Here is a 24,230-nt window from a genome sequence, read left to right as displayed (position 1 = left end):
TTGCTTGTTCCCGTCATCCTCTTAGGGTTAGGGATAGCAGGAGGAAGTTGCAGGGATTTGTAGACCAAGGAGAGAAGGAGAACATATCTAAAGTTTTATGAAAAGAACATAGAGAGAAAATAAGTGCAGTTTTCTAGCTGTGTTAATACATGAAAGCAAGTGAAGACAGCATCAGCCTGGATACGCACGGAGCTGACACCCAGCCTGTATTACTGGGAGGGACAATCTCACAAGAGAAAAATCTGAACCTTGAATCAGACTGAAAACTGCATATCAGAGGGTCTGAGAATGAAAGAACATAGAGAGGAAATAAGTGCTAGTTTTGGACCTGTGATGATTTATGAAAGCAAGTGAAGACAGCAGCATCCTGGATATGCACAGAGCCATATCCAGCCTGTATTACTGGGGGGACAATCTTACAAGAGAAAAATATGAAACTTGAATCAGGCTGCAAACTGCATATCAGAGGGTCTGAGAATGAAAGAACATAGAGAATGAATAAGTGCTAGTTTTGGACTTGTTATGATTTATGAAAGCAGGAGAAGACAGCATCACCCTGGATACGCACAGAACTCACATCCAGCCTCAATTACTTGGAGGGACAATCTCACAAGAGAAAAATATGAAACTTAAATCAGGCTGCAAACTGCATATCAGGGGGTCTAAGAATGAAAGAAAATAGACAGGAAATAAGTGCTAGCTTTGGACCTGTGATGATTTATGAAAGCAAGTGAAGACAGCAGCACCCTGGATACACACAGAGCTCATATCCAGCCTGTATTACTTGGAGGGACAATCTCACAAGAGAAAAATATCAGAGGATCTGAGAATGAAATAACATAGAAAGGAAATAAGTGATAGTTTTGGACACCAGGGTGAGGCTGCAAACTTTCAGCAATATGCGTAATGGACTTTTTCCCTTGTTAATATTCAACCTGGCTCAGGACCTACAAAAAAAACAACTTAGAGACCTTCTAAAATCTTGTATTTCCAATAACTTCAGGAAAATACATTTCATACGTAGATCTGAATGGCAACGTGGACGGATCAAGTTGGTAATGAATTCACCCGTAATATTTATACCTGCCTGATGACCTAAATTAAGCAAAATGGCTCTTTTGGTGCCTTCTGCAGTGATGACTGTGGTAATGATTTCTATGAGGGTTTTAAACCCCTCCAAAAACAGCACCAGCCTGGTATTTAAAATGCTTCTTTCATGTCCCTTGTTTGGTTAAGCATTGAATAAGCACAGTGTTTCACCCGAAACCCACAACATGGGCTGGAAAAGTAGTGTAGCAGTCAGTGAAAAACGCAAGCTCTATTTTAGCTGGGCACAATAATTCATTTCATTGGACGTAAAGGAAAATGAAATCTTGAGAATGAAATGACTCACTCAAGGGTTCTTGGCGATGCGCAGAGAATTCCATTGCAGTTGTCTAATCTGGTGATAACTACCAATTGGTTCATCGCATATACATCATGGATCTGCGAAATATGCTGAATTGGGCATTGTATAATTATGTAAGGGGGAGGCCTTACAGAATGTGCTAAGTATGCCCTTCTGAAGTGTGACCTCAGCAGAGTTCCCCACTGGATGACCACAGCGGCACATAAAGCATTGACGTAACCCATCCGGCTCTGTAAATATTTGCTCGTAGTGAACTGTTAAAATAATTTGTGTTGTAGTGTGTGTACAAATGCACTTTCTTTGCATCTCCTACAACCCCACCTAGGATAACACATATATTTCTCTTCCATATTTTCCACCAGATGACATTTTTTTTTTACTAGCAACTAAAGTAAAAGTCATTTGGGCACAATAATGTTACTCTAGAGACTTCAGCTTAGTTATATTATTAGTTGGAACCTAAAGGTTTTTGATGAGACTGACCAACAAGCTGTTAGGTATGGCTGCCTTCAAGCCCCTCATACACATTAGACTGTCAGCTGCACTCGACTATATTGAGGGGTGTGGACGACACTCTAATGTGTATGGGGGACTGGTTGACGTAGGCGGGCTTTGCACACTACGACATCGCAGGTGCGATGTCGGTGGGGTGAAATTGAAAGTGACGCACATCCGGCATCGCATGCGACATCGTAGTGTGTAAAACCTAGATGATACGATTAACGTGCGCAAAATCGTCGTAATTGTATCATCGGTGCAGCGTCGGCGTAATCCATAAGGCGGGCTTTGCACGTTGCGACATCGCAATCCGATGCTGCGATGTCGCATGCGATAGTCCCCGCCCCCGTCGCAGGTACGATATCTTGTGATAGCTGGCGTAGCGAAAATTATCGCTACGCCAGCTTCACATGCACTCACCTGCCCTGCGACCATCGCTCTGGCCGGCGACCCGCCTCCTTCCTAAGGGGGCGGGTCGTGCGGCGTCAGAGCGACGTCACACGGCAGGCGGCCAATAGCGGCGGAGGGGCGGAGATGAGCAGGATGTAAACATCCCGCCCACCTCCGTCCTTCCGCATAGCCGCTGGCGGCAGGTAAGGAGATGTTCCTCGCTCCTGCAGCTTCATACACAGCGATGTGTGCTGCCGCAGGAACGAGGAACAACATCGTACCTGTCGCGGCACCGGCATTATGGAAATGTTGGTGAATGCAACGATGATACGATAACGACGTTTTTGCGCTTGTTCATCGTATCATCTAGCATTTACATGGTACGATGTCGAAAGTGACGCCGGATGTGCGTCACTTTCGATTTGACCCCACCGACATCGCACGTGCGATGTCGCAACGTGCAAAGCCGCCCTAATTACGCTGACGCGACGGTCCGATGTTGTTCCTCGCTCCTGCGGCAGCACACATCGCTGTGTGTGAAGTCGCAGGAGCGAGGAACATCTCCTACCGGCGTCACCGCGGCTTCCGTAGGATATGCGGAAGGAAGGAGGTGGGCGGGATGTTTACCGGCTAGAGCGACGGTCGCAGGGCAGGTGAGTGCATGTGAAGCTGGCGTAGCGATAGTTTTCGCTATGCCAGCTATCACACGATATCGTACCTGCGACGGGGGCGGGGACTATCGCGTTCGACATCGCAGCATCGGCTTGCGATGTCGCAACGTGCAAAGCCCGCCGTATTGTCGAGGGAAATATTGATCGGACATGTCTAACTTCGTACTGTCAATTGCTTTGTTCTAACGGAATAAGCCACCGGCAGATATTTCTGTCAGTGGCTTTATCACAGAAAATACAGGAGCACTCAGCCAAGTGAGCCTCCTGAGAGCATACAGGAGCACTCAGCCGAATGAACGCTCTTGGCAGCATACATACCTGCCCACGGAGGGGTTAACAACTTGCTGCGCAACATCTCCCCGGGTGCCTCGTAACTGCAGCGGTGGTGTCCACCTTCACCACATCCCGTGGGTGGCGTCACAAACTTAACCACGGCTCCGGCCGTACACCTACGTCCCCAAACCACCAACCCCTTTTTGATCGATGTGACCGCAGGACCCCCGGGTCCGGAGACCCTCGAGCCACCCACTGAAGGTCCGGATCCGAGCGGCTCGGCTGCCGAGCACGGGGCGGTACAAGTGCTCCTGAAAGAATTTAGGAGCAATTGTCCGAATGAACACTCCTTTGAGAATACAGGAGCACACAACCGAATGAGCACTCCTGAGACAATACGGGAGCACTCAGCTGAATGAGCACTTCTGAAAGAATACAGGAGCACTCGGCCGAATGAGCTCTCCTGAGAGAAAACAGGAGCACTCAGCCAAATGAGCTCTCCTGTGTATGGGAAATATGGGCAAAACGGCTGTGAATCGAGCAATTGGCCAAAGCATTATTTGACCAGCAGACAACTAAAGTGCATGGGAGCTATTGACTCCAACCATTATATAGCTAAGCTGAAGTCTCTAATTAATTTCCACAGACGATTCTTTCTTTTATTTCATAGAAGGTAAGTCAATGTCAGAAGAGTATGACAGTGGCTTTCTCTTCTCTCCCCTTTGAGAAAATGTATGGTCGGCTAAGCCAAGAGTTCATGTATATGGGGGACTAGTCTACCAAACCATCAGCCCTTTAGTGGCCGGGCCAAATTTTTCAAATCTGACAAGTGTCAATTTATGTGGCAATAACTCTATGTCAATGTCAATGATACATTTCTGTTAATATATACTGTGTTTATTTATAAAAATATATCAGAAATGTTGCTATTTTCGAACTTTAATTGATAATTCGGTTAGACCACACAAAAAAATTGCACAAGAAAATCGGTCCGAACTTGCTAATCAAACTCTGATCAGATATGGTTAGAGTGTGATCCAGTTTTCCCAGATATGGAGAAGATATAAAAAAAATTCTATCTTCTCCATTTTGTTAGTCTGTGAAAATGTTGTTTTCCGAGTACTGTCCGATTATTTCCACCAGTTCACTGACTTGCATGGCCGAGTGAAATCTGAATTACGGAGGCAACTCATACATGCTGTGATTTATTTCCTTTGACAGATTCGGTCCAGGAAAAAAGTTGGACTTGTGCATGGCCCACGCGTAAAAGAATAACATTGGTCCGAGTGTCATATGATTTTTTGACGAACCTAAAATATGGTCATCTGCATAAGCCCTAACATGGACAATTCTGTTTGAAAAGTTGCAAAGAGTGGACTAGCCGCTGATCCTACTTGTTCCCATTATGCACAATGGCAACTGCAGCAAGAGTGTCGAAGAAAGTGAAGGAACCACCGGGCGCTACTGGGAAAGATGACTACTCATAGGTAGAAAAGGTGGCTTCATCGGTCCATATAAATAATGAGGTAAGAACACATACTGTATGTGTCTGTACACATTAGTCATATGGCCCAAATAAGGAACCTGCTTGGTATTGAAATGCGTAGCCTGAATAAAGTGACTGGAATTCTACCTATCAGCCATCATCTTTTCCATATTTTCCATATTTCTTTTCACACTCTGCTGGATACCATTATGACTTTGTACACTATAGGCCCTGATTCATCAACATTGGCAGAAGTGCCCGATTTATTAAGAGGTGCACGCCTAGTCTAAAAGTGGCATGTACCTCTGTGTACCACACCACAAATCTTACTCTCCAGAGACCATACATTGTGCAAAAGAAAATTGCAACTTTTTAAAGTGTTTTTAAAGGGATTCTGTGACCAGATTTTTGCTACCTCATGAGAGCAACAGCATAATGTAGGACATGAGACCCTGATTCCAGCAATGTATCTCTTATTTTACTGCATGCCGCCGTTGTGACACAATCAGAGTTTTTAGGTGTAACGTGGCAGAGCTCAGAAAGCTAACCCAACAAACACACCTGATTATCAGCTTTCTGTGTACATTGTATATTGTCAAAAAGCTGCTAATCAGTTCTCAGGGTGAGTTTGGACCAGTAGGCACTGACACCTAGTCTGGTATTGCTAATAAAATGCTCATTCTATTGAAACAACAGCACACAGCCTAATAATTAACACATCCTTGAAATCAGTGTCTCAGACCCTACTTCATGCTGCCTCCGATTACTTAGTAAAAACCTGCTGACATTCTTTTTAAGCCATACATACTTTGATGAATTGGGGACATGTTTGGTAGAGGTGGTATGTGAGTGATTAGCAGAAAGTATTAAATAAAATTCTAAAAACATCTTTAATAATATATTTACACTTCTCATTTGTCTAATGATCACTTGGATAATAGTATATGAGAATATGTCATTGTGCATATAAACTTCCCCACTTTGTGGCTCATCCGGGACTCAGTAATCGATCACTCGGGTAAGTAGCTGACAACACAGTGGCCATATAGGAAGCCTTAATACAAACATCTTGAGTTCTTAGAGGATGTAGAAACTTGTACAACTATTCACAAAAGGCTTGTGACTCTGTTATACGTCACATCTTAAAGCATAACAGTCAATTTTATTTTTATTTCATAAATCAATTGTACATCTGAAAGTAAGCAACCTTGTAATATAGCTTATCATAGAACTCTGCTTACGTCTCCTCCTGGACTGATCTTTTCACTCTTAATTTATGAGTAACATCTGTAAAATCTGTGTTCACTGAACACAGGCTTTCCCATTATTGAAACAGGATACAGCAGTTGGTGCTCTTAAGAATCTATGGAGGGAGGAACTAGGGGGCGACACAGACATACAGCTGCAAGTTCTCCTGAAATGACAGTTAAATTTCTCCATAGAACATCATAGGCACCAACTGCCATCTCCTATCTCAGTAATGACAAAAGACATTATACTCTACCTGTGAAATGAGAATATTGAGAATAAATGATCACTTCAGGAGGTGAAAGAAGCAGATGTATTACAGAGTTTTCATTTTTTCACATATATGATTGATTTATAAAAAAAAAACAGCAGCTATTCTTTAAATACTAGTTTGGGAGCGGTTGGACGTAACGCACAATCAATAGTTAACAAAAAAAAAATTTGAATACAAGAAACACAAAGAGCCGGATATTATGGCAAATCAACATAAAAGGCTGAATAGTGAGTGGCAATCTATAATAAACGGACTCATCTTTATATCTATTGAAATGTCTAATTTAGCCTCAAAACCCTCAGTAAATGCTTGATTGTCCATTAGGTCTCCTCCTAACCTGTCTTTCTCAATGGGCAGCCGCTCTCTGCTGTGTAGTCTGTCAGATGTGCTTATTAATCCCTGCTCGTCCAAGAACCAAAATCAGGCTTATTAGTGAAATGCTTTTAGAACAAGGTCTGCAAAGTGTCTAATGTATGTCTTGTGGTTGAAAGAGGTGAAGTGCAACATGGCTTCCTAATAAATTTTTCATCTCTTCTTTACTTAAAGGGAACCTGTCACCTGTAAAAGCGCTATAAACCGGCATATATGGGGTTAATAGCTCTCTGAACCTGCCCTTCAGCTGCCTATTGATCACCTCTGCTGGGAGGAAATTAACTGTAATTATCCTGGCAGCGTTTGGGTTTCAGTCATGGAGGTAGTGTGACGCCCTGGCCTAGCCAGGTGGTCACAAGCACATCATACACCCCCCTTCCCTTGACAGGTCACACCAGTCACACATTAAACCCTTGTTGCCACCCTGCAGGGTTGATATTCACACCAGGTGGGGCGGAGCCAGGCGGTTGGCCCCACCCACCGAGGAGTTCACAGGCCTGAAGGCGGGAAAAACACAGTAGTCAGTCAGAGAGTCCAGTTGTGGGCAGTGGAGTGTGAGGAGTGCAACTGTTGGTGTCTGGGTTGGAGCCCAGGCACTTCCAGAAAGGTAGGCAGATGGTGCTGGCCGTCTGCAGGAGTTGGTGAAAGTCAGCGGAACCGTAGGATCGGGGTCGGGCGGTGGCCCGCCGGTACCGAATCGGGGAGCCGATTGGAGCCAAGCACAAGGCAGGGTACTCAGACCCTGACTAGGCTTGAAGCCAACCTTTAGTCAAATTTACTGATTGCGGTCTGGACCTCAGGGGTTCATTCCCACCCAAGTCCCGATTGAAGGCAACAGCCCAACCGTTCTGGATAAGCGTCACCGCCAAGGGCCAGAGAACCACAGGTCAGCGTCTGCGGGCAAACGGGCTCCTCCGGCATGTATACGCCGGGGAGCGGACTACCGGTGCCCAGGCATTGGAGTCAAGATACAAAACACAGGTGCAGGGAAACGACAGCCACCATCAACCCATCCAGGGAGAACACCGCAGCCGGCTGCGGGCCCCGTCCATCCAGCCGTTTGGTTTACCAGAGACTCTGTCCATCTGTGTCTGAGTGAGTACACCTGTGCCATCCGGCACCGCGCTGCGCTGCACCGCAACCCTGCACCCTGCCAAAAACCCATCCTACGGAACCCTCCCTCCTACCGGGCCCCGGGACCAACACCCACTACCCACGGAAGGGTCAACACCTAGCTACTCCCCGCCATCGCTTCCGGGAACCCCGTCACCAGCAGCGGTGGTGCCCACCATCACCACAAACCGTGGGTGGCATCACGAACTCTATATATCCCAAAACGTTCAACTCCTCCCCTTTTCACTCGTGGGCGAGGAGCGCTGCTCGAGCCCCGGGTCCGTCCGCTCGAGCCACCGAGGAGAAGGCACCGGATCCGAGCGTGATCTCCCCGAGCAGCCCCCGCGACGGTGAAGCTGGCCCCTGCCCCCGACAGTAGCGCCGCTGCTGGTTTAGTCACCGCTCTGTGTATGGAGAGTAGCGGCTGTAACGACGCCCCCCACACTGACTGACAGCTAGCTCTAATGTTGGGTGGATGTCAGTCAGTGGGGGGGCGTGGCTACAACTGCCGCTCTTCATGCACTCAGCGATCACTGAACCCGCATTGGTGCCGCCTCCATGACTGAAACCCGAACGCTGCCGGAAGGATTACAATTCACTTCTTCCCAGCAGCAGTATTTAATGTAGCTGATGAACTCTTTAGTTACTATTTGACCAGTAGATTGGGCTTGCACCTCTGGGATTTCCACCAATACCTATAATGAAAACACTGTGATATCTAGCAAAGCCAAGCAGCCACTGTGATGGTGGGATATGGGGGGAGGTGTATCTTGCTGTACAGATTCCTTTTTTAAGCTTGGTTCACTGTCCATTATTTGTACTGCTTGTGTGTACATTGTATTGTTTGTAAGTAATCACCCCCTATAGTGTAAGGTAATAGCCTCTTGAGGCTCTTCCGCCCCTTGGTGTGGGAGGAGGTGGGCCTAGAGTCCACCTACTGTAAACTCTCTGCTTACCTGGGAGATTCAGGCAATCTGTTTGAGAACTTCAAGAGTGAAGCAGGAAGATTGAACCTCTGGGAGAAACTGGCTTCTCAGAGAGACCTGGATATTTATCGCTTATCAGACTACATTTGTGTTACTGGACTAATTTTACTCTCTGTTTTGTGGATTATGTTATGGACCATTTGATTTGCTTGGAATAAATACTCTTTGGATTTTATAGCCATCTCTCGCTCTGTTGATTATGTGATATAGGAGAAGGACCTCGTCACAGCCACATTGGCTTTTTTTCTAGCACAACACTACTCCACTCCAGGAGAAAACCCAACGGGGCCGCTGTGCTCACATCCTCAAATCTACAGTAGATTAAAGGGAGTCTAGTGTCCATCCAAATTTAATCTATCAATTATTTGGTAATATGTTCTTAATTCTTTTATCTTAAAATCCATTCACTTCGCAGTCTTAACTTTACAACCACATTATTTTTTTTCATTTTACTGGCTAGTCGGTAAGGACAATCAGGGTCTCACAACTTATAACAGCAAAAAGTAAAGCACAGCAAATCCTACTTTGAATGGACTAGTGCTGTTAATATGCGCCCCCCCCCCAAAATAATATGGAATGTTCAGGATCATGACAAAACCATTAATCTTTCATTTCGGTCGAATGGGACCCACGCGTTTCGGCACAAATCAGCTTCAATTCTATATGTTCATGGTGTACAATTTTTACTTATTCTCTATGTTTTATTATGCTTTCCTTATATAGCACTATCATATTCTGTAGCGCTTTACAGTCATCACTGTCGCCATTGGGGCACACAACCTAAATCCCCTATCAGTATGTCTTTAGAGTGTGGGAGGAAACTGGATAACTTGGCGGAAAACCACGCAAACTCGTGGACAATATACAAATTCCAGGCAGATGTCCTTGGTGGGATTTGAGGAAGACAGAGGAACAAATCCATGACCACAGTGCTGCAAGGTTACAGTGCAACAATTAAGCCACCATGCTGCCCATGGGCTACTTGATGCCCCTAAGTGAAAAAAAAATGTATTTCAAGCCAAAGAGAAACCAAAAATAAACTCTTTTGGCCTCTATTAAGTGAACTATGAATACAATTGTGACATTTGTTCATTTGATTTATACCCTAGGAATATATCAGGTACATACATCAGACGCAGTATGAAAGTATTGAACAGGCAGAAAAGATAGGAAGGTAGTACTATCTGTGCCTATAAAACTTTATGGAATAAAGGATACACAGGCTCCTTTCGGTATTGTTATGATCCCTCTGTGCAGGGCATCTTGCACACAGGTGACGTTTTGCTTCTCCTTCCTGAACTACAGAGCCGGCAGTGACATGTTTCCTTTGTGCAGAGCATCTTGCATTTGGAGATGCTCTGCTGTGTTTCTTTGAGAACTAGCTGACAGGTTGTTTGACAGCACAGGATTCCATGCTGGCTCTGGGAGGTGCTCTTTCTCTGGTGTTCCACTTTCCTGGTAATTGCTCTTTTTCATTTCTGAGCATGCTCTCCCAGAAGCTCACCAGTCGTACTCTCTGGTTCTGCAGTCTTGCTCTTGGCATGTGTTTGTGCTTGTGTTCTGATCTAAGTTTTCTGACCCCGGACTGTTGATTGACTCCTCTCTGCCCGCTCCCTCTTCCTGTCATTACCTCCTGGCTTCTGACCTTCGACCGTTGATTGAGTCCTCTCTGTCTGCTCCCTGATCTTGTTGTTACCTCCTGGCTTCTGACCTCGGACCGTTACAAGACCACAACTCTGTCTGCTCCCTGAATATAATACGTACTTTCCTGGAATTCTGACCCTCGGCCTGTGACTTGACTGCGTTTCTGCTTACTCCCTGTGTCCTGTCATGTCCTCCTGTTACTTGACCCCGGCTTGTCTGACTATCCTTCTGTCTAAGTGAGGTTCCCAACTCCAGTCCTCAAGGCACACCAACAGTGCATGTTTTCAGGAATTTCTTAGTATTGCACAGCTGATAATTTAACCACCTGCAAAGGTGCTGAATCCAACACCCATGCAATGCTAAAGAAATCCTGAAAACATGCACTGTTGGTGTGCCTTGAGGACTGGAGTTGGGAACCCACTATCCCTAAGTAGTAACTAGCATCACGGGTATGTTGACCACCATGTTACACTAATTATTAACATGGATATTTTCTGCCCTTCTATGCAAACAGTCCTAACGTGCCAGGACTGTCATAGTCTATGCGTTTTGCCAATCTTTTCTGGCATAACAAATATTGGATACTCTTACTGGATACGAGAGCCGTATTTCTTCAGGATAGGCTTGGCTCTGTCTATTGGGGATATAAAATTATTTTTTCTCTCATGATTTCAGAAATGTAGAATTAAGAGCTTTCTGGCACCCCTTTGGCTCTGCATTTTGTTGTTTTACTGGCACCAAGAACCAGCTAAAAATATCTCAGTCTTAAGTTAAAACACATGACTTGCTAATATCAAGTAAATGTGTCTTCAGTCATGTCAACTGACCGTCAGTGAGTCTGTCTGATTTACAGCCTTCATCCCTTTCCTAATAAGTATCAGCTGTTCTACTGACTCCACCAGTATCTAAATGATATAAAATCCATATTTCAGTGCCTGGGAGTGGAAAATGTCATTGTTTTCTAGGTTTCCATTCTCGGTGTCCCCCTCGTCAGTAACACATCAGCATCACCATCCTATTCCTGGCTTAAAAATGGCTATTTTGTATTGTTTTTACAGCTGTTTTACGTTCTTATAGAAATTTTTGTAAGGAAAAAAAATACAATACTATAAACAAAGGATGAGAGAAGGTCACCGTGATAAAACCGATGGCGATTGTGGGGAGTTTTATCTCTGCATTCAAAGAGCTAAGGGAGGTGAAGAATTATGTACTTGAAAGTCGGGCAAGCAGTAGTGATTTTTCACCAGTGACAGGTTGTACTCCCGTCTCCTTCCTGCTTCTCTCATTAGTCACATGGATGACCATCAAACAAATGTATGACCCTCCAATAATGTTAACCTCATCATTTTCGACTATTGTTTCGCGTTATCAAAGCATAAAAAAATAGGCAATCTTCTACACGGTTTATGGGAGTGTGACATCATCAGTGTGTTTCAGTGACATCATCAGTGTGGTCAGTGACCTCATCAGTGTGGTCAGTGACATCATCAGTATGGTCAGTGACATCATCATGAACCCTAACTGTAAGTGTTACCATGAAATCCGCACAGGGGTTCTCCATAATTTTAAAATGGGAATAGTTGGGTATAAAGACAACTTTGAATATGTATTAAAATAAAACAAATCTTATTCTGTGTTTTCCTGCAACTAAATAAGGCTAAGACTGTTAAAACTAACGGCTCTGCCCTCGGGTCCAGTGGGGCGGCACTAAACTTAGTTATCAGCTTTATAGTATAGAATTATTTTTTTTTAATTGCTGAAGAATGTTTGCTGGAACGGAAAGCAAACACCAGATACACATAGTAACAGGGATGGATCAATATACAGTCTGCACGGACATACATGGACATCTGCCATTACTATTATTATTGTTTATCCCTGTCTATAACCAGCTGCAGAATAAAGATATCATGCAGAGGAGGGGGCAGGCTGACTGCATGGGCACAGAAGGGGGCAGCCTGACTGCATGGGCAGAGGAGGGGGCAGGCTGACTGCATGGGCAGAGAAGGGGGCAGACTGACTGCGTGGGCAGAGGAGGGGGCAGGCTGACTGCATGGGCAGAGGAGGGGGTAGGCTGACTGCATGGGCAGAGAAGGGGGCAGGCTGACTGCATGGGCAGAGGAGGGGACAGGCTGACTGCATGGGCAGAGGAGGGGGCAGGCTGACTGCATGGGCAGAGAAGGGGGCAGGCTGACTGCATGGGCAGAGGAGGGGACAGGCTGACTGCATGGGCAGAGGAAGGGGCAAGCTGACTGCATGGGCAGAGGAAGGGGCAGGCTGACTGCATGGGCAGAGGAGGGGGCAGGCTGACTGCATGGGCAGAGAAGGGGGCAGGCTGACTGTATGGGCAGAGGAGGGGGCAGGCTGACTGCATGGGCAGAGGAGGGGGCAGGCTGACTGCATGGGCAGAGGAGGGGGCAGGCTGACTGCATGGGCAGAGGAGAGAGCAGTCTCACTGTATGAGCAGAGGACGGGGCAGGCTCACTGCATGGGCAGAGGAGGGGGCAAGCTAACTGCATGGGAAGAGGAGGGGGCAGGCTGACTGCATTGGCAGGGAAGGAAGAAATCTGACTTCATGGGTGGAGAAGGGGGCAGGCTGTCTGCATGGGCAGATGAGGTGGCAGGCTGATTGCATGAGCAGAGAAGGGGGCAGGCTGACTGCATGGGCAGAGGAGGTGGCAGGCTGGCTGCATGGGTGGAGAAGGGGGTCAGGCTGACTGCATGGGCATAGGAGGGAGTAGGCTGACTGCATGGGCAGAGAAGGGGGCAGGCTGACTGCATGGGCACAGAAGGGGGCAGGCTGACTGCATGGGTAGAGGAGGGGGTCAGGCTGACTGCATAGGCAGAGGAGGGGGCAGGCTGACTGCATGGGCACAGGAAGGGGCAGGCTGACTGCATGGGTAGAGGAGGGGACAGGCTGACTGCATGGGCAGAGGAGGGGGCAGGCTGACTGCATGGGCAGAGAAGGGGGCAGGCTGACTGCATGGGCAGAGGAGGGGACAGGCTGACTGCATGGGCAGAGGAGGGGGCAAGCTGACTGCATGGGCAGAGGAAGGGGCACGCTGACTGCATGGGCAGAGGAGGGGGCAGGCTGACTGCATGGGCAGAGAAGGGGGCAGGCTGACTGTATGGGCAGAGGAGGGGGCAGGCTGACTGCATGGGCAGAGGAGGGGGCAGGCTGACTGCATGGGCAGAGGAGAGAGCAGTCTCACTGTATGAGCAGAGGACGGGGCAGGCTCACTGCATGGGCAGAGGAGGGGGCAAGCTAACTGCATGGGAAGAGGAGGGGGCAGGCTGACTGCATTGGCAGGGAAGGAAGAAATCTGACTTCATGGGTGGAGAAGGGGGCAGGCTGTCTGCATGGGCAGATGAGGTGGCAGGCTGATTGCATGAGCAGAGAAGGGGGCAGGCTGACTGCATGGGCAGTGGAGGTGGCAGGCTGGCTGCATGGGTGGAGAAGGGGGTCAGGCTGACTGCATGGGCATAGGAGGGAGTAGGCTGACTGCATGGGCAGAGAAGGGGGCAGGCTGACTGCATGGGCAGAGAAGGGGGCAGGCTGACTGCATGGGTAGAGGAGGGGGTCAGGCTGACTGCATAGGCAGAGGAGGGGGCAGGCTGACTGCATAGGCAGAGGAGGGGGCAGGCTGACTGCATGGGCAGAGAAGGGGGCAGGCTGACTGCATGGGCAGAGAAGGGGGCAGGCTGACTGTATGGGCAGAGGAGGGGGCAGGCTGACTGCATGGGCAGAGGAAAGAGCAGTCTCACTGTATGAGCAGAGGACGGGGCAGGCTCACTCCATGGGCAGAGGAGGGGACAAGCTAACTGCATGGGAAGAGGAGGGGGCATGCTGACTGCATTGGTAGGGAAGGAAGAAATCTGACTTCATGAGTGGAGAAGGGGGCAGGCTGTCTGCATGGGCAGATGAGGTAGCAGGCTTATTGCATGAGCGGAGAAGGGGGCAGGCTGACTGCATGGGCAGAGGAGGTGGCAGGCTGACTGCATGGGCAGAGGAGGGGGTCAGGCTGACTGCATGGGCAAAGGAGGGAGCAGGCTGACTGCATGGGTGGAGAAGGGGGCAGGCTGACTGCATGGGCATAGGAGGGAGTAGGCTGACTGCATGGGCAGAGAAGGGGGCAGGCTGACTGCATGGGCAGAGAAGGGGGCAGGCTGAGTGCATGGGCAGAGGAGGGGGTCAGGCTGACTGCATAGGCAGAGGAGGGGGTCAGGCTGTCTGCATGGGCAGATGAGGTGGCAGGCTGATTGCATGAGCAGAGAAGGGGGCAGGCTGACTGCATGGGCAGAGGAGGTGGCAGGCTGGCTGCATGGGTGGAGAAGGGGGTCAGGCTGACTGCATGGGCATAGGAGGGAGTAGGCTGACTGCATGGGCAGAGAAGGGGGCAGGCTGACTGCATGGGTAGAGAAGGGGGCAGGCTGACTGCATGGGTAGAGGAGGGGGTCAGGCTGACTGCATAGGCAGAGGAGGGGGCAGGCTGACTGCATGGGCAGAGGAAGGGGCAGGCTGACTGCATGGGCAGAGGAGGGGGCAGGCTGACTGCATGGGCAGAGAAGGGGGCAGGCTGACTGTATGGGCAGAGGAGGGGGCAGGCTGACTGCATGGGCAGAGGAGGGGGCAGGCTGACTGCATGGGCAGAGGAGAGAGCAGTCTCACTGTATGAGCAGAGGACAGGGCAGGCTCACTCCATGGGCAGAGGAGGGGACAAGCTAACTGCATGGGAAGAGGAGGGGGCAGGCTGACTGCATTGGTAGGGAAGGAAGAAATCTGACTTCATGAGTGGAAAAGGGGGCAGGCTGTCTGCATGGGCAGATGAGGTGGCAGGCTTATTGCATGAGCGGAGAAGGGGGCAGGCTGACTGCATGGGCAGAGGAGGTGGCAGGCTGGCTGCATCGGCAGAGGAGGGGGTCAGGCTGACTGCATGGGCAGAGGAGGGAGCAGGCTGACTGCATGGGTGGAGAAGGGGGCAGGCTGACTGCATGGGCATAGGAGGGAGTAGGCTGACTGCATGGGCAGAGAAGGGGGCAGGCTGACTGCATGGGCAGAGAAGGGGGCAGGCTGAGTGCATGGGCAGAGGAGGGGGTCAGGCTGACTGCATAGGCAGAGGAGGGGGTCAGGCTGACTGCATAGGCAGAGGAGGGAGCAGGCTGACTGCATGGGTGGAGAAGGGGGCAGGCTGACTGCATGGACAGAGAAGGGGGCAGGCTGACTGCATGGGCAGAGGAGGGGGTTGGATTAGCTATTGAAATTGGCTATTCCAGCACCAGAATCTGTGTACTGTGTTGTGAAGGTGGAGCTGACAGGACCCAGGGCAACATTAATATACGAAGAGTAGGAGACCCGTTTAAATACATATATTAGTAAGTTGTATGTAATTATATCTGCACTTTTTTTAGAAGTGGACAACCCCTTTAAGCTTTACTTATTAAAACAAATCAACACAGAAAGTGTTTTGAATGCTGAATCTCCATCACTTGCATATCCGATAAAGCTCAATGTTGCAGTCTTGCTTTGGTTTTGTTACCTACAGTGTGTGTTGTGGTTAGTGACACCTGAGCACCAATCTCAATGTTTGGTTTCCCCCTTGTGGCTTTTTAATGCACAACTTAATAGAATATGACAACCATCATCTTTTCATTGTCGGCATGATTCTGGTTTTAGCATTTAGCCTTATCTTCCACCATGGGTTTGGAGGTCACAGTTCTACCACTGATACAAGCCGAGCTCTGGAGATTCAGGTCTGTGGACTTTCTCATGGATGACCAATAATTTTGCTATCCATCTGCACACCAAACAAAGCCATGCGCACATGTTGAGTTTTCGGTGAGTTTTTTTTACCTCAGTATCTGTAGCCAAAACCAGGAGTGGAGCAATCAGAGGAAAAGTATAATAGAAACACGAGCACCACTTCTGCATTTATTACCCACTCCTGGTTTTGGCAACAAATACTGAGGTAAAAAACTCACCAAATACTCAATGTGTGCATGTGGCCCTAAAGCAGGGGTCCCCAACTCCAGTCCTCAAGGGCCACCAACAGTGCATGTTTTCAGGGTTTCCTTAGTATTGCACAGGTGATAATTTAATCACCTGCACAGGTGATCATTCCAGCACCCATGCAATGCTAAGGAAATCCTAAAAACATGCACTGTTCGTGGCCCTTGAGGACTGGCGTTGGGGAACTCTGCCCTAAAGAGTCTGTTTTTTGCACACTGTGAGGCCACGTGCACACAATGAGTATGTGGTGAGTTTTTACCTCAGTATTTGTAGCAAAAACCAGGAGTGGCACAATCAGAAGAAAAGTATAATAGAAACACGGGCACCACTTCTGCATTTATTACCCACTCCTGGTTTTGGCAACAAATACTGAGGTAAAAAACTCACCAAATACTCAATGTGTGTGCACGTGGCCCTTAAGAGTCTGTCTGTTTTTGCACACTGTGAGGCCATTTGAACTCATTGACTATTTGGTGAGTTTTTTACCTCAGTATTTGTAAGCTAAAACCAGAAGTGGTTAAAAAAAATGCAAAAGTGATACTCGTGCTTCTACTTTTACTTTATTTTTTTCACTCCTCGTTTTGTCTTACAAATACTGAGGTAAAAAACTCACCAAATACTTATCATGTGCACATTGCCTCACAGTGTGCAAAAAAACCCAGACTCTTAAGGCCACGTGCACATGTTGAGTATTTGCAGAGTTTTTTTATCTCAATATTTGTAAGCCAAAACCAGTAATGGAAAAATCAGAGGAAAGTACAATAGAAAAACGGGCACCTCTACTGTATTTATCACCCTCTCCTGGTTTTGGCTTACAGATATTGAGGTAAAAAACTCACCAAATACTCAACGAGCGCATGTAGTCTGGGGTTTTTTTGCACACTGTAAAACCACGTGCACACGTTGTATTTGGTGACTTTTTACCTCAGTATTTGTATGCCAATAAGAGGAGTGGGTAATAAATACAGAAGTGGTGTTTGTGTTTCTATTATACTTTTCCTCAGATTGTTCCACTCTTGGTTTTGTCTTACAAATCCTGAGGTAAAAACTAACCAAATACTCAACATGTGCTCGAGGCCTAAACTGTCCAGGTTTCGTTTCCGGGTTATATATATATATACAATATAAGTATATAGGAATGCACTTGAATAATACATTTAGCTATGCCTGCCACATAATAAGTCCACGTGGAGGCAGAAAATCCCTGCAGACCTGAGTGCAGTATAGAATTCAGCAACGTTTTCCACAAGCTCACTTCCCAAAAACACTAGTGACCCGTCAGTGATACATGTCACCTTCAAATCTAAAGTTCAACTTCTATATTTTCTGGGTGACATTAACAGGAGAATTGGTGTCGTGCCATGTATACTGCCCTCATTAAATTACATTCCCAGCGCCGGATATGAGCAGCTTGTGGTCTGTGGACTGGCTCGTATCCACCATAGTATGACCTGATGTGACCTTTGGTATAGAATTACCGTTATCAGTTCTGAATGAACGTGAAGAATGAGTAAAGGATAGCTTGGCCTCCCGAAAATACCCCTTTTATTTATCTCTTTACTAAGTGATCTGTTGTTCTAAAAGTACAAAATGAGTAATGCAGAGAAGCCTGGTCAAGATGACCACCCAAAACTGCATAGTAAACTAGCGCTCTAGAAGGGTATTCATCTAGAAAAGAAAAAATATGGAAATACATATGGAGTGGAAAATCATTCACAGGAAATTTCGTCTGGAAACGCTGGTAATGGAAGTGTTACAGGTCTTTAGTACACTAGGGTTCATATAAAACCATTACTTCAGTGTAGAGTATTGATAATGGCATTTCGCTAGCTGACCACATTGTTTTTTTGTTTGTTTTTTTCATTTTAAAACAAGAATTATGATATAAATGTGTCCTTTAGTCTGAAAATATCTAAAGCAAGAAAGGTCTTTAATTAATGTGAAACGTATAATAATGACTTTGGATCAGAAACAGTAGATCCATGGGAACCGTGTGCTAGTAGACCCATTGTAAACTACTTCTACTATTTAACTATTGCAGTCAGGGAAAATATAATTGTTTTATAAAATGATACTAGGAGGACACTTCAACAAGGGAAGAATAGAAAATCATTTCCCAGTAAGGCCCCAGAGAATATATGAAGATATCATACATATATTTTATATACGCAAAAATGAATTTGAATATGGAGATATTATATGTACTCAATCATAAAGTTTCATGTATTCATAATTAAAGGGGTATTCCAGAATGAGATGAGCGGACCTGTGAACATTTAGGTTCGCTAGCTTCGGGCCGGACTTTAGTTAAAAGTTAGTTTTGGGACCCAGACTTGACCTAAAGCCATCAATGCAAACCTGACCAAAAGAGCTCAACTCGAGTTATGGATATTAAAGAAGTCAATGATTGGGCAGATATGCAGATAGCCATAAACAAAACATTTCCGGGGAAGGGATAGCAAAGGTTTTATTTTTGGGATACACTACATTCGAAAACGATGTTTTGATCCCCAGTGAGAGCCATTCAGAGACTGCAAGTGGCTCTCACTGGGCCGAGCACCGAGCACACTGAGGCTTGACCGAATGCGTAGCATATGAACAGAACGCGAACTTGGTCACAGACTTATTTTTAAAAGACCCTGTTCGTGTTCGAGCCCCGGACACCCAGTGTTTGGTACGAACCCCGGACTTTAACGTTCGGGTTTGCTGATCCCTATGCATGATTCATCTACCCTTCTACTAAATCAGTGGCAATCTGACACTGGAATCCCTACTATCACTAGCATGTAGGACCCAAATTCCCCTCCACCACTCTAGAAACATGGGACTGGATTTTTAATAACTCAGTAGTCGAAAATTGCTCCAAATCTGCGGCACTATGAGTCTTTTGCCGGTGGCCAAGATGTTTTTCCCCACCGATTCAACATTTATCATCCAGTGGATAGTTGATAAATGCTTCTAACTGGAAGGGGCACACATATCATCGGTGCACCCTCTGCAGATGCACATGGGCCCAAGAGGTAAGGGGCCACATCTACCTCCACAGCAGGTAGTATTGGGCATTATGATGACCTGTTGGACTGCAAAGGGCCCATATATTGTTGCTGCACAGGGACCTCTTTGGTCTGTGCCCTTTAAATAGTATCATAGTGGGTTTGATACGATGCATTTGAGATTGTCCCTGGGTGTTCTACAGTTTGCAACATTAAATTCTGTTTAATTTGAGAGAGATCGTTGGTTACTGTATAACTGTTTTTGTTTCTTCCTAATTTGTAAAATGTTTTCCTTTATTTATGACATTTAATTTATTATCAAGCACTTTGGGGAAATGTCTCTTTAAAATGTTCCCTGTTAAATTTACGATCTAATCCAAAAAAATAACTATGAAATAAGATGCACAGTGTCCTCCGTTGTGTATTGAGACAGGAAAATGAGTCACTCCGCTTGGCCCCCAGTGACCGGCTCATGGAAATGGGTCTGTGAGGTGCAGGGGATCTCCTCGGCGGGGTAACTCCTAGGATTGTAGTCATATCTTCCAGATAACATTGGACCTTCTTCAGAAAGTGAGTGGGAGAGTCCTGGCAGCCATACTGACCCCAATAGCCAGAGCCCTAAACTATTAATAATAGGTGTTTTTTCCTCAAACGGAATTCCCTCTCGCATCTGCCTGATGGTGACCTAATTATGGTAGAAATACATTCTTTCCAGCTTCCAATGTGATGTGCGTTTACACTATAAACCAAGACGGGTTGCTGTGTACACTAAATCTCTTATAATTATCCGGTAACTTCTGACCAGCAGCCACAAGGAATCACACAAGTGAGTTTACTGTGTCCCCCTCAAAGGGCAGACGTCACCAAGGCTCCAGCATTTACCTACAGACTACCTTTTTTTTTTATTGCTAGCTGCATAATGCAAATTCTAAAAGAAGCAACAGTTTATATATAAATACACATCAATATTCTATGTCTCTATTTCATATATTCTAAGCAAAAATCTGCATCCAAAAGTACATATATAATCGTTAGATTTACGACCAGCGGAGGATCTGACCTGTGAATGGGTTTAATCTAAATGCATATGTTCTAGGGTCACTGGGTTAGACTTCTTCAAACTGTTATGTAACACCCTGACATTGTGTAGGAAGTAGATCTCCTGGCAGCCTGACAGCTCGTTCTTTTTGGTATATATTGTATGCTATTTAGTGTGGCTTTTTAACAGCTTTATATCTATGTGCATGCAGACTGCGCAAACCGGTGGGTTATCAATTTAGGGGTTCTGACATTGGTAAAAAAAGGGGTATGTCTGCCCACCCACAGGATCTATCCAGCAGGTATCTGACTATGTTTACTAGAAGATGCATATATCCTCGTTCTAGTGAAATCATTGCTGCTCTCACATACCATAGTTATAGCAAGTGGGCAAAAATTGTGCACATCATATAGGTTATTAGATTATATTCATATAAATGTATATAAAGAGTAACCAAGATAAAAACTCCAAAAAGGGGGGGGCAGCACTTCAAAATCAGATGATGAAAAAAACCCCCCCAGATTTTAATCAGTACATGCAACGTTTCGGCTCAAAATGGAAGAAGCTTTGTCCATTTTAACCCAAAATGCGCTGTGGCTGATTGTAATACGTTTTTCATCACCTGACCCCCATTTTTGGAGTTTATTTTGGTGATTGCTTAGGAGGCTTTGCACTGAAAAACCATAGATAGATAGATAGATAGATAGATAGATACTGTAGATAGTTTAGATAGATAGATACTGTAGAGAGATAGATAGATAGATAGATAGATAGTGTAGTTAAATAGATAGGGTAGATAGGTACCATAGATAGTGTAGATAGATATACACTATAGATACTGTTGATAGATAGATAGATACTGTAGATAGATAGATAGATACAGTAGATAGATAATAGCATAGTTAGATACAGTAGATAGATAAATACTGTAGATAGATACAGTAGATAGATAATAGCATAGATACTGTAGATAGATAAATACTGTAGATAGATACAGTAGATACTGTAGGTAACTAGATGCCATAGATAGATATATACTGTAGATAAATAGATTGATACTGTAGATAGCTATAGATAGATATATACTGTAGATAAATAGATTGATACTGTAGATAGCTACTGTAGATAGATAGATAGATAGATAGATAGATAGATAGATAGATAGATAGATAATACGTAATACGTAAATAGGTAGATTAGCATTTAGATAGAAATAAATTCATCTTTTTCCTTCACTAAGAATACTTTCTATATGGGCATCGCCAGTAGACGTAGATGTTAGTATAATCGCCTAAAGCTTTGCATGCTTATCTAAAACAACATCCCAAAATAAATGAGCCACACCGACACTGCACGTAGTGTGACGGTGCACTGCCTCCCTCTCCCCTTAGGCTGAGCCTTACCTTGATCCATAGAGCGCATTATGTAGTGATGGTACTGTGTCACTCTGCAGGCTGCTTCTCTCTGCATTTGGATATAGAAAAATACTTAATAAAAAAAAAAAATTAAAAATAAAATGATATTTAGTGATAGATGAGGAATCCTCCGTGGTTCATAATAAACCAATGTGGCTTGTCAAGAGAGAGAGGGGGAAAAAAATGGGGAGGGGGAGGGAGACCCTCTTCAGTTTAGGAACCCGGAGGAGAGGAACCAACAAGGATGAGAGCTTGACATGAAGTGAGAGCAGTTGTCTATGATCTAGGTTACTAGAGAGGGAAAGGCTACTTCCTTCCCCACTCTGAGTGTTTATAGTGTTTGAATAAAGGGATTCCCTCACTGTTTCCTCCTGTTTATCCCATTGCTATGGGAACATTTGGATGTGCTCCATCTTCTAAACTGAGGGCTTTCCTGCAAACTTCACACTGTGGAATCCATGACGTCTCCCAGCCCTGGGCCAAGCCAGCAATCTGAGGCGCTCTCAGTATAGCAGTACAAGCACTTAATTGTTGAGAGCTGAGCTATGAGGGCGAGAGGAGGAAAACTACCCAGTAATATATTTGTAAAAAAAAAAAAAAGAGAGAGAGAGCGAGGGAGAGAGAAAAAATGTTGTGTGTACTCATGCTAATAAAAACTGCCTGCACAGCACAGCTTCTGTTCAGGGCCATTAGCCTTGGTAGGCTGCGCAGTGCCATTACATCACCTGTAATCTCGCAGTAAAAGGGGTTAACTAACAATCACTGGGCTGTCAGCGGCTGACTGGTAACTTTTTCCCCTGAGGATACAAATACTGAGACAGTTATAAGTGGATCTCACACTTATCCTATATGTGCAAGTCTTCGAAAAAAAAAGCTGTACGAGAAGAAGTGGAGGCTTAATACTCTCGTAAAATCCCCTTACATACTATACTTAATTGATGAGAATAACAAACAGTGAAAAGGGCAGATAAATTACCTACAACAAATGCCGATCAACGATATGGAAAGTGTAAAAAAAAAAATCATCAACATTTGACGTCTGGCCACAGCATTTTTTGCTGCAAAAAGAAATATAAAATAAACAAACAAAAAAAATTGTGCGTGAAACCGTCCTAAGGCTGTGTGCACACAACATCTTTTTCAGGCGGATTCCACCCGTAATCAGCCTAAAAAAAGGACAGCAAAACTGCTACAAAAATGGACATAATGCACAGGATGTGAGTGATTAAAAGAAGTACGGTTCATTATTCTCTAAAATAGAAGGACGCCAAGGGTGGACCTGCCACAAAAATGACCACAAGACTATCGGCAGAGCCATTTCAGGAAAAAGACGCTGTCTGTAGTGACTTTGTGAAAGAAAACTCCACTTATCAGATTGCCGACGCGCTAACCATATAAGCCGGACTATTTTTGCTGATTTTTCAGGATGAAAACTGAGTGTGTTGAGGCGAACACTAGTTGTGTCAGTGAGTTGCTTGTTCCTGGCCTAATGCATATGGATCAAGTGCATGCGTGAAAGAATTGACACCAGACAAAGAGTCAGATGTGAATCTCTCCTTGATCAGAGAATGGCACAGCTTCAACTGACTTTATTTTAGCAGAGCACCTGCTTATATAAACAAGGAAAAGGGGGCATGGTTAGCTCTACAGTGAGCATCCTCAGATGTGTCCATTGGTGGTGCGTTGATCAGTGGGTTGGTCCATGGGTTGGTCAGTGCGTTGGACAGTGGGTTAGTCCATGGGTTGGTCAGTGGGTTGGTCCATGGGTTGGTCAGTGGGTTGGTCCATGAGTTGGACAGTGGGTTGGTCCATGGGTTGGTCAGTGGGTTGGTCCATGGATTGCTCAATGGATTGGTCCTCTTCTCCCATCTGGACATTCCTTGCATTCCTTGCATACCAGGGCAAGGTGTGGAGAACAGGAAACAGCAGCCATCTTTAGACGTGTGTCACGTGTATGTATCTGAACAGGCTTATGTAAGGTGAATTAATACACGTCATCGGTCATTTCCCACAATCCCCTACGGCTCAAGGTTAATTAAGTATTTGGTCAGGACTATCTATAGATAGTCTTCCTTAGGCTAGTTTCACATTTCCGTTGTTTTGCATCAGTCACATGCGTTGCTTGACGCATGTGACTGATGCGTTGTACAACGGATGACAAAGAACAGAAATCATTGTTGGACTCCGTTGTGTGCGGGGGGTGGAGCGCGAGGGGGAGGAGCCGAGCGGGGCTGTGGCGCTGAGGACGTCAGTGCCGCAGGGACTGCAGGGCTGGGGACAAGTGAGTGTGTGTGTGAGTGTGTGTGTGAGTGTGTACACATGCGGAGTGCGGGAGGGGGCGGAGCCGAGTGGGGAAGTGTCGGCCCCCTTGCACAGGTATCCAGGGTAAATATCGGGTAACTAAAAGCAAAGC

The 24,230-nt window shown here is 45.9% G+C and overlaps 1 protein-coding gene across 3 annotated transcripts in view; it reads right to left on the bottom strand.

Moving 5' to 3' along the window:
- Nucleotides 1-22,326, bottom strand: part of NFATC2 (nuclear factor of activated T cells 2) — a 207,475-nt gene extending 185,149 nt beyond the window's left edge. For all 3 annotated transcript variants that reach the window (XM_075350594.1, XM_075350593.1, XM_075350595.1), the window contains exon 1: nucleotides 21,806-22,326. In XM_075350594.1, coding sequence (XP_075206709.1) covers nucleotides 21,806-21,872 — 67 coding nt within the window. In that variant the 5' untranslated portion in view covers nucleotides 21,873-22,326. The remainder of the gene's footprint in view (nucleotides 1-21,805) is intronic.
- Between the last annotated feature and the right edge of the window lie 1,904 nt (nucleotides 22,327-24,230).

The sequence above is a fragment of the Anomaloglossus baeobatrachus genome, chromosome 5, assembly GCF_048569485.1.
Source record: "Anomaloglossus baeobatrachus isolate aAnoBae1 chromosome 5, aAnoBae1.hap1, whole genome shotgun sequence".
Taxonomy (NCBI): domain Eukaryota; kingdom Metazoa; phylum Chordata; class Amphibia; order Anura; family Aromobatidae; genus Anomaloglossus; species Anomaloglossus baeobatrachus.
The sequence above is the reverse complement of the archived record's forward strand: the minus strand, read 5'-3'. Positions and strand labels throughout refer to the sequence as shown.